Source organism: Anoplolepis gracilipes, chromosome 1 (assembly GCF_047496725.1).
Source record: "Anoplolepis gracilipes chromosome 1, ASM4749672v1, whole genome shotgun sequence".
In the NCBI taxonomy this organism is placed as follows: Eukaryota; Metazoa; Arthropoda; class Insecta; order Hymenoptera; family Formicidae; genus Anoplolepis; species Anoplolepis gracilipes.
Genome location: NC_132970.1, coordinates 2,302,952 through 2,314,895, shown reverse-complemented (window position 1 = coordinate 2,314,895; position 11,944 = coordinate 2,302,952). Strand labels below are relative to the sequence as shown.

The following is an 11,944-nucleotide window of genomic DNA, read 5'->3' as shown; positions in this document are numbered from 1 at the left end:
AAAATAATATTATAATTTTATTTAAAAATAATAATTATACTCGTATTACTTATTTCTTATAATAAAATTTTGATATAATACATGTTCAAAATATTTTTCATCATATATTGTATTTTATTCCCTCGTATGCAATTTTCATCATATCAAATATATGATTAGTACGTTCAATCTAAAATGTTTTTATTAGCAACTGTAATTGACTGGCGCCATCTACTCCTGATTAACGGGAAGGCAGAGAAGAGATATTTAAGAGTATAATGCATATCTCTCCGGCGAACGTAGAAACATTCTTTCATATAGCTGACAAGATGGAGCTACAATTGCGTTGTACTCCATAAAGTGCACAACATGCACAGATTGGACTGCAGCTGCATTTACATACCGCACCGTTACACAAATATATAAAAATTTTTTATACTAAACCCGCGATTCTATAAATTGAATACTCTATATAAAAGTAAATTATCTTATAATTATGCGAAAAGTATATAATTAAAAAAAATCTAATTAAACGTATGAATTATTGAATTAATTAAAATTGCTTAAATAAAAAATGTTATCGCATTAATCATAATTAATGCAAATATTTCAGTTTTATTGTAATTATAATAATTATATATTAAATATATAAATTTTCAAATGCTAGACACTTTAACCTTTTCGAAAAGTGCACTTAATATATCTTAATATATATAATAATTAATATTAATTATATATTTAATATATAATTTTTTAAAAGCTAGGCATTTTAACCTTAAAGATGTACTTAATGTATCATGAGAACATCTGATGCGTGTTTTTATTCTTTCGCGGAATACAGTGCTACAATCGTAAAATTTTATCGCGCAAATTGCAACCGCCTCTCGGTTGCAAGTCACGTATTGTAAGAAGGAAACGCGTATGTTTGCGGGTTATCGAGTTACTCGGCTTCTTTGACACCTACACGAAGAAGTGGTGGCCCGTTCACCTTGACAACCGAAGATAAATAGCGACTTCACATACGTTAGGAAAGGGTATACCCCCTTAAAAAAGCGACACGCTTGCACAAACACGCGTGTCATGTTACAACCGTGAGTTTACTTATGTCAATTGTTATGTCTATAAAAGCATGAAAATTTGAAAATTTAGAAGAGCACGCATGCTCGATTAGACTATTCTAATTTAAAAAAAAAAAAAATTTACGAGTTTATTTTTATAAATACTAATGACCATGAAGTAACCTCTACGTAATTATCGGATGACGATCGAAAAATCTCGAAAGAGCACCCACGGAATGCCATTTTTGTCAATAACACGATGCATCTGTCTTCTAATTGTATGCGGCAGCGTGATGATAGCATCAGCGCTCTTATGTATTTACGTGCATTTGCATTCCGCAGCTGCGTCATTAGAGTCAACATAATCTAATAGACAAGAATGGGCATTAGAATTTTGAGTGTAGGTGTTCAAAGGTCTCGTTAGATTATTGCATTATTCACTGCAGTTTATTTGTGGAACATTATCGATCACACACATAGAATCTTTTTTTTTCAAATTAATTTATATACTTAAAATGTCATAAATATATTTAAAAACTCATTAAATAAATTTCAATCTGATTGTTAAGGTAATATTAAAACTTTGGTAACTTAAATTGCAATAAAACAAAAAAGCAAACAAAAAATAAATATATTAAAAATATTTTTACGTGTAGTAAATAAGGATAATTCAATAATTAAATTTCCTCTAAAGAGAAACCGCCCACAACTGTTGTTTTTATTAATTAAAAAATCGAGCACACTGTGTATTTATGACGCAAAAATCTTATTGTTAGACGCATACAAGATTCACGAATGTAGAACGCGAATGAATATTCACGAGATATGTCAACATGAACTTTCATAGCCGATCCGCAATTCGTTAGAAATTGGTTGTACAAAGACAAATGGATGAAACTAAAGAACCGGTAAGCTGCGACACACTTATGGAAACACAACGTTTCAATTATCAATCTTCGTTATCGTAGTTTCCGCTGTTCTCCGACAGTTTGATATATTGCACCGTTGTTACTCACAATGTATCATGTTTTATATGCGAATAAAAGAAAAAAGTATGTGTGATTGAATTAAGCCCTTTCGCAGTTCGTAAATTACAAATAAGTGGTCTAAGTAAAACCTAGTAATGGTAAAAATCGGTATTAAAAACAAAATATGTATTAAAGATAGCGGAAATTCGTCTTTAATATTCCGTAATAATCCGTCTTTGATTTTTAAAAAGTCAGGTGATGCATCGAGAATTATAAAACGCGTCGTTTATAGCCACCAGGCTTACCCACACCTAACTGACGTCACGACACTTCCGCGGAATTATTGCGTTATATAATGCGATCGCATCGATATCGAGGCCGCTGAATCCAGAGCAGTAGTTTTTTTTTTTTTTTTTTTTTTTTTTTTTTTGTGAAAAGATAAAATTTTCGATGTTATCATTTAAATATTGCTTCATCGTAATGTTGCGTCTCTCATCAATGCAGTTAGTCACAAATATACTTCATATGTCCAAGAGAAGTTAATGTTATAATAAAACGGATTTATTGCATAAAGTTATTAGAATCCGCCAATTTTTACAAAAATAATTTTTTTTTCTTGTAACAGAATTAGAAATTATTAAAAAAGTGTGAATAATTTCAAATCAATTTTTTACGTAAATTCTTTAGTCGTGCTCTATATATTGAGATAATTAGTCTATGATTTCGAGATTAAGTAGACGGCAAGAGTGATATGTATGCGCGCAAGGACAGAAGAAAAATATGATTTAAATCAAGGTCAAATGTAAACATTCATCATTATTTCTCTAAAAAGGCATGAAAATTTATAGTCGAAACATTGGCCTCACTTGTTTATTTGCCATTTTTGTTTGTAGTAAATAAGCCGTTATATGGCTTTTTTCATCACTATGGTATTTTCCACATATAAAAGATAGAAACAGCAATTAACATGCAAATTTTTTGCTAACACTGTGTCATTGTTGCATTATATCAAGCGGAAACGCGTAATTTCATATTGTGTATAGACATGAATCGAATATCGCATATTCATTAAACACAATAAATCACACACAGTATCAAAAAAAGAACGATAAAAATTTTCGATATTATATACATAGACTTTAAAGCAATATAATAAAAATTAAAATATACCTATCAATAAAACTTATTTAAAAAATCATTAAAATGTCGCGCAATATAAAAATATGTTTCAAAAAAGTAGCATATTATGCGAGCAGAATATAATAAAGAAAGAATATAATAAAGATTTAACAAGAAATAAGATCTACCAAATCAAAAAAGATTATCCCAGTTAATTGACAGTTGAGGCAATTACAATGTTTAATTGACAACTTCTTAATAACCATGACTAATCAATAACAAGAAGAGAATTAAACCATAAATAGATCAGCAATGAAAAAAGCTATACTTCTTCTAAACAACTGAAAAAAACTCCTATTAGTTTATATAAGGATATAAATTGAAAAATAAATTTTAATAATGCGCGCATTTGAAGAAATAATTTGTTAAAAAGTACTAACATGAGAATATACTTACAGAGTATTCTAAAATCACCATACAATCTTTTAAGAACGGATTCTCTGGCCAATTTGGAGACAATTTTTCTTCAGCGAAAATGTCGAAGGAAGTTATTTTTTGCAAATTTGCAATTTTCGTTATTATACATCTTTGTGATTGAAATTTTATTAAAGTAAACTCCACTTGAAATTAACTAGAGAATTGTGTTAATCTTTTAACTCCACAAAATTTAATTTACGAAGTTAGAAAAGTTCTTTTTAATCGCTTATAACTTGAAAATTATTGATGCCTAATATTTTCGCTGAAGAAAAATCATCTCCAAATTGGCTAGAGAATCCGCTCTTAAAAGATTGTACGGTATTGTAGTTTTAAGACATCCTATATATACAAAAAAGATGAAAATTATTTTGCTTTGTGATAGCTAATTCATAAAGTAAGATAATTCTAATATAGTAATTCCAACATCTTATAATAATTCCAACATCTTTACAAGAAACCTCAGCAATTATCATTCATGATTATTCAGATTCATACGCAATATACTGTTAGATATTTATAAACGTACTAATTTATTTCATATTAAACATTAAATATATTAACATTTCCTGCTCGGGGCAAAAATGAAGGAAGGCGGTAACAAGCTTAAAATTTCTTATAAGTTGCACCGGAAACGACATACAGGGAGTAGAGACTTAGATTGACTTTACGTGCCCTGTATTTCAATCGATTCGCGGAAAATGTGTGTGAAAGCCGGTTTCTCTGAAGAACGGCACTATAAACGAATTATAGGTTTTACGTCAAAGTCTACGGAAATAAGGAAGAACGGATAAAAAGATAAGGCGCTGATAATGTGTAATTTTTATAACGATTAGACACATTATTATAAATATGTTGAAGCGACGCGCTTATGATTTATATTCATGATAATCGAATAATTAATTATAGTATTAAATAAGATAAGGTTATAAATGCAATATTACATTCTTGGAAATAAAAGTAGTCAGAGATTCGTGGATATAAAATAAACGACAGTGTTGCAAAAAACAACATGCAATATTTAGCGATTGACTTACCTTTGACTTGATGATATCATAATGTCCCTCCGGTACCCTTGAGTCATAAACACCACCTGACATCGAATTTTGTCTCCTGCAACCAATACATGCTCTACGTTTGTAAAAATAAATAATTTTATAGAAAGATATAAATAATATATAAAAAAAATATAGAAAGATGTATAATAATATATGAATATAATATGATAGTAAATGTATGAATGTAATACGTATAATAATAATAAAAAATAAAATTTATAAATATATTCGTTAAGTAATATAAAATACGGAAAAGTAACAAACTGAAAGAGATTTAAGAAAGGGATTTATTGCTACGGGAGATCAGAAAGAAAGCCATTCACTGTAAGCACTACCGATATATTAAATGATGCAATGCCTCTGACAGAGTCATAAATTTTCGCTTATGCTTCACAGTAGGATTATAGGAAGATTTTTACAGCAATGTAACATAGAGAAAACTTACGCGACTGGATCTGATCCATTGATCGTAGGCTTCGGTGACTGGATTCCAGACCGGACAGGTGTACTCGTGTGAACTGGCGAAGGTCCTTTGCTTCCCAATGGCTGCTTTATGCTGCAAATGCCAGAATGGATGCGAACGATAATTCCTGACGGCACTCAAGTCTCGTCAATTTTGTACACGCGATCATAAATTCTCTTAAAAGCGCGAGGAATTTATGACCGGGAGTGCTACAATCGTGTCTGTCACTTATTAACGCCAGTTTCTGTTGACATTTTCGTTCCGATCGGCAATCTCGCTGTTAAGCCGTATTATATTGATAAATACAGCGAGTAATCATACGTTACACGTAATAACTGCGTATAATTGCTAGACACATAAAACACGTCCAAACTTGAGAAGCAGACAAATGTAAGTCTGAAATTAACTTTTTTATCCAGAAAAAGTTTGAAATGCATGAATGACTTTCGCAATAAATTAAAAAATAAAAAAAAATACGTATAAATTATTGTAATTTAAATGTAAAATAACACATAGATTGTTGATGTTTGTTTAACGATTTTTGCTTAAGAAAATAAAAATATTTTTATCGTAAAATTGTAAACATTAAATTATAATAGATAATATTCTCTTCTGATTCTCAGAAAGCAAAGGTTTTCTTTACTAAATCACTACGGATAATTCGCTATATCCTGTTAAAGCTTCTATTCTTTTCCACTTCTGAAGAATGAGCCTGGGAATTAACCATGACCGCGATTTTCGTACATTAAACAGAAATGAAGTCCGAGAAATTGCGAGGCTCCCTCGATTATTCAAACAAGATTTAATTTATCGAGATTCGTAATCATCCTCCGACTTTTAACATAGCTATCTTGACCTTTTCGAATTTATACTCGCACCTTCTGGCGATGTACCATCCGCATATACATATACAAGGGATTAAAAATTATATCTTAAATGATTTATGAGCAGAGTGAATTCGCGAAATGTTATTTATTCTTCATGAAACTGGATATACGTAAATTTTTTGAAAAACTGACATCTTAATTTTGTCGAAATTTATTTTTTATTGACTATAAATTAATGTAATTATTCACATCGCGCGTGAAAGCAAATCTTATCGCTCTCATATAATAGTGGTTAACATATAAAGCAGCTGCCAATTTTTGGATATAACGGTTTGATTTACCGACATATCCTGTAAATCACTGAAACAATCTCCAGTCGATTATGGCTCAGTTTTCGTTACCGTTATACAAAATCGCGCTGCATCATGGCGCGTGCTGCGTTCTCAATCGAGGTAACGTTTTCCGTTGCGACATGAGCTCTCAATGCAACTTCAAGTTTTTACTATAAGTGCCGTTTATTATATATAAAGATTAAATATTCGTAGAAGTCGTAGCTATAGTTAATTAGCTTAGAGTTACTAATCTTTTTTTTTTTTTTTTTTTTTGTTAACATATATATATTTGCCGATATTAATAAATAACAAAGTGTAATACCGCATAAGTTGTATTTATCATTAATCAACCTAAAAATCACATAACATCTCAAATTTCGTATTATTATTAAATATTTCAAATTATATTATTTCTTGAATAATCTAATGATACACTTAAAGCCACTTTTAGAAAAGATATCGAATTAATCAATTGACAGGGCATCTAAATATACCCGAGCATAAATTTTATTTGAAAAATAATTTTTAAAATATTTGTTCTCTCGATTATTAAAATATTCGTTTTCTATGTTAAATACTAATTAAAATTGAATTATTCCCAAATTTTATTAGACTTTTAAGATTAAATTTTTAAATTCATTTATTCGATATTTTTCAAATCGCTAAAATATCTAATTCTGTCAAATAATATTGAGCAAATTTCAGGAAATTTAAATTAAACGCAACAGTATTTACCGGCTTATGCATGGCGGTATAGAACCAGCACTCTTGAGGCTGCACGTGCTACTGTGACTGTTCTGTTTACTATAAATCGGCCGATTGTCAGGAGGTTGCACGCAGATCCGTTCGGCGATACGGAATCGTGGCGTCGTCGGTTTGTGATAAATCATGCTTCCTGGCCGTTGCAAATCGCAACTTCACGCCTTCATCACGCTCCCTTCGCACGAATGATTGCGTCAACGAGCGTAAAAATGTCACGAGGAGATCGAGGGGTTTCTTTCGCACTACTAAATCGGAATGCACTTGGCGATCGAACTCTCTCGGCACCGCAAAATGCAAAAAAAAAAAAAAAAAGAAAAAAGAAAAAAGTAAAGAGCCCGACACTGATGACTTGACCGCTCGGGAAGCCGCGGAATCCGCGCTCGATTTGTTGCGCTCGAAATACAAGCGGTACCTTTGCACAGTTGCAACTACGGGCAATATCGAACCGATACTGGCCGACTAGGAGACTCGACGTGGAGTATCACGAGCTACAATAACGACGGCGGCGGCGGCGGCGGTGGCGGTGGCGGTGGCGACTACGATTCCGCCTGGCAGCGACATAAACTCTGACTGGAGCTCGTCCGAGCTGTCGGCTCCAACTCCGCTCGTAATAACAAAGTCTATGAGAGACCGCTTTGATTCGCGGCGGTTTGCACGCGCACGCGGTGCATTCACGGCGATCAGCTGGCGCGGCGTAACCGCATAGAAAGTTTCACCAGCTCTTTAAAGGAAGTAAATGTAAATGCGGAGATAGGTGAAGGATATAAAGGGAAAAACGCGCCTGCTATTTTCACAGAGTAAACAGCGTGTCGACATCTCTCACTCTCCTTTCGCGTATTTTAATAAAAAATAGAAAGTTAAGGAAAAAAATTATCGAGAATGATTATAAGTGGGAGGAAATATAATGACGCAGGAGGTGTTACGATTAAATAACGTTCGATTGTTTAAAAATCGAATGTGATAACCGTGCTTGCTCATTCTGACGAATCGCGAAAAATATTATTCTGAAGCATTAAATGATATTGGATAAATCATTTCAGGATTTGCTAAATTGTATAAACAAAAAAAATAATATATGAAAATAATTATGCAACAATAAAAAACAATTTCTACGATATTAAGAGTATTTAAATTGTTATTTGTATTTTTGCTTGAACAATTTCAATCAATTTCGAAAAATTATAACGAATGTTTGAACTCAGATATTTAAAACATGTGTACCTTCATTATTATATTCAAGAATCTTAAAATATATATAAATAAATATTTTTTAAATATAAGATAGAAGATAATAATGTTAGTAGAATTTTTTATCAACATACTTTTATCAACTACTTTCGGTTGCATTAAATAACTTTCGAGAGAAAGAACAGCAAGTACGATCGCACGAACAATCGCTTTCGAGAAGGAACATCTGGCAGATGCCCCGTTTCAAGAGACAGAAGCTCCGAGCCTCACAGTTATTTCTCGCAGTTGAAGTGATACACGGGAATTATATTCAATTTCGCACAATGGTCTGCACATATCGCTACACTTTCTGCCTTACGCCAGAAACGAACACGAATTCCTATGAATTTTCAAATGACGTTGTTTGCGCAGCCCATACAATCGCCAAAGAAATTCTCCGTTCTGCTTTCTTAAAATCGCGCGTAGGATTTTACATCGTCGACGAAAAATATTTTGGTGTCAATGCATTAAATAATATATTGATACATTTTTTCTCTTTGCTATCTTTTTTATTCGCTCGCAATCAACAAATTTTCACTTACTCATTTTAAAATGTGTTACTGCGCATGTTTTTGTAAATATAAAATTTATAATTAACGAGTATATTCGCAAACATGACTTATGCACAGAAATTAATCTTCAAAGAAATAACTATATTGCTATAAAATTAATTAACTCTTTGTTTTAATATATCATATATTAATATATTAATGCAATAAATTTTGAATGATAAAAAAATCAATTTTTTTAAAATTATAATTATTAACGAGAGAGAAAGAAAGAAAGAGAGCGAGAGTCATCAAATTTTAATGATTATATTAATTATTACTTATTAATTTTATTGGAAAATTACGATGTTCTGTTTATTTAAAAGTTGTATTAATTTTAATTAGTTGGATTTTCCTAAAATATAAACAAAGCAACATTCCCCGATATTTTTTGCGAAATAAAATATCGGGGAACGTTTTTTTATCGAATTAATTCTCGAAAAATACTTATATAAAACTTATCGATATATATATATATCAATGAATTTTATATAAGTTTGCAGAGCGCTAAAAGAAATTAATTATAAATTACATAATCGCGCTCAATAAAGCACACAATTAAAACTTATATAATAAATAAACTCATCGATATATGAAACGATTATTTAAGGTGAATTTTTATTCATCTTTAACCCACAATACCGAGAGTATTCAATGTTAAACGAAGCGCTTTAATTCGAGAGAAGAAGAGAGACTATATCGCGATTATTTCGTATTCCGATGATGTTCAACAAAGCCTCGTTTGTTACCAATGACGGCCACTCGCGCGTTCTAATTACGTGCTGCATCTCGCCGTATACGCGCAAGTAGGTGACTGCGAACCAACTGTGCCGAGTCTCACCGATGTCAAGAGAATCCGTCTCTTTGGCGTCATTGGATTCCATCAAACCAAGTAAGTAATTTCTCATCTCGTTATAGAAAATCGCGTTATAGAAATGCGTTACACTTCCATGAGCAATCGACGGTAAAAGTATATTTGCTCCAGCGATATTTCCGAATATGGTAACGCTTATAATTAATTGCAAGTGTTAGTTAGTGGAAATTAAATTATTAGAAAGACTGACATTAACAAGCAACGTTGTTCTTATATGTTATTCTTACGGATGAGTCTAAATTTTATAATTTATTTTATTTTCGAATATTTTTTTAAATTTCTTAGATATTCTTAGATATAAAATATTTTTTACATATGCATACTGTAATGTAAATTTATTTACTAATTTTATTCAAGTAATTAAAATTGGAATTTTTTAAAAATAATATCGTGTGTATGTGTTTCTTAAGAACTATTTGTATTTTAGAAATTTTGTTTCATGTACTAAATATAATAGAAAATATTTTTTAAAAATTCGTACTTTTAAATGTGATACATATCTATATTTTATATGTATATTTTCAATTTATGTGAATTTAAATAAGAATTTCTCCAATTTTTCACGTTTCCTAATATTACGCAATAATTTCGAGAATTAATTTAGATAAAAGAACATTACTTTCCATTTGTGTTCGTTCCATTGATGTTTCGAAAAAAGACAAGATATGTATTTTAAGAGTAGCTGTATATATACGTCGTTGAAAACGGAACCATCGTCCGATAAATTTAGCAAATCATCAAAAATAACCACATTTGTTGAACTCGTCAAAGGATCAAGGGCTCCCGTTGGCCTCCATCTCGACCGCGAAACATTGCCGTCTAAATACGCCATATTTCGCCGCTAACGAAGTGCCTGATACTCGAGACTTCTTTGGACCGAGTTAATTTCTCGACTCATTCCTCGAAAACGTTAATGCGATTACTAACCAATCCTATTCGTGCATTCATGGAACTGTACTTTATTACTAATGAAAATACTATTTATTTAGAGACACGATTAAATAGTTAATACTCAGAAAACATAATGCACGAATATTTTAAGATGGTCCTTTCAATCTAGCTAAAGACATTATCAATTACAGATAAATAACAACCGATAATAATTTTGATACTAGAAATAGTAAATATTGTAAACTAAAATTTTAATTTAAATTATATAAGCAAAAAATTTTACTTAAAATAATAAAATTATTAAGATGTAAATGGACAATGTACTCGTACACAATCATACTAACATCACAGTTAAACTGTCCTATTATCTTAATTTATATTACTATATTTTATTTCTAAAATTTTTTTATATCATGTTTGATTTTAAATTAAAAAAGCACGCGATATTTTTGTGTAAAAAATTGTAAAGTTTTGTTTAATTTAAATAAATAGAATAATTTATACAAATGTTATATATATAATGTACATAATTTCAAATCAGATCTAAATATAAAATTTACATGTTTCATGCATTTTATAGAATATTGTACAGTCACACCTATGAATGAAACAATGCAACCATAAATATGTATGGTGAAGGTATGTATGTGAGTCACAGATAGGGCGAGATCAATGGCGAAATTGTATAGGGTCACGACTTTGTGCTGTATGTATTTATAATGCATCCGGTATCCGGTTTGGACACAAAATGTTAGCGATCAATGCCAATGAACCGTGAATTCTAATTTCGATCTTTCGATGAGTAATGTTCGGATTCTCGAAGGTTATTTCGATTGTGAAACAGCATATCGATGAAAATACATTTAGAATCATTTCTTGTAATCAAAACTTGAATGTTCGAGTTACGCTATCTTTAAATAAAAATCATGAGATCTTTGATCAATTTTAAGTATCAAGTTTAATTATTTCAAGTATCTTAATAAATGTAAAAAAAAAATATATATATATATATATACATATATATATATATATATATATATATATATATTGGAAATATTATATATAAATACTTCTCGATATTGATACAATCAATTTCTTGTTCCATAATATTCAAAACTTAATCAAGATTCTATTCAAGAAGTAAAAAGATAGGATTGAAACTTTATTTTTCATAATTCGAGATCAACAGCAGGGGATGGATATCAAAAAGTTAAAATAAGCAGTTTTTTTCATTAAATTTCATAGGAGAGTAATGCTATTTTGATCGACATCACATTGTGGTCTAATTGTAAATTTGTCTAAACCTAAGCTACTCTCTTCTTGGCACATGTTTTATCATAATAAACACAACAGAGCATTTCACT

At 30.6% G+C, this 11,944-nt stretch overlaps 1 protein-coding gene across 5 annotated transcripts in view; it reads right to left on the bottom strand.

Annotated features, from left to right (window-relative positions):
* LOC140670695 (WD repeat-containing protein 47) overlaps positions 1-11,944 on the bottom strand; it is a 69,035-nt gene that overhangs the window by 34,689 nt on the left and 22,402 nt on the right. For 4 of the 5 annotated variants that reach the window (XM_072901416.1, XM_072901411.1, XM_072901415.1 and 1 more), the window contains exons 5-6: positions 5,102-5,212; positions 4,636-4,711 (exon numbers count right to left, since the gene is read on the bottom strand). In XM_072901416.1, the coding sequence (XP_072757517.1) occupies positions 4,636-4,711; positions 5,102-5,212 (187 nt within the window). Of the gene's footprint in view, positions 1-4,635; positions 4,712-5,101; positions 5,213-7,013; positions 7,563-11,944 lie in introns of those variants that run through there. The other variant, XM_072901437.1, reaches the window with a different exon arrangement.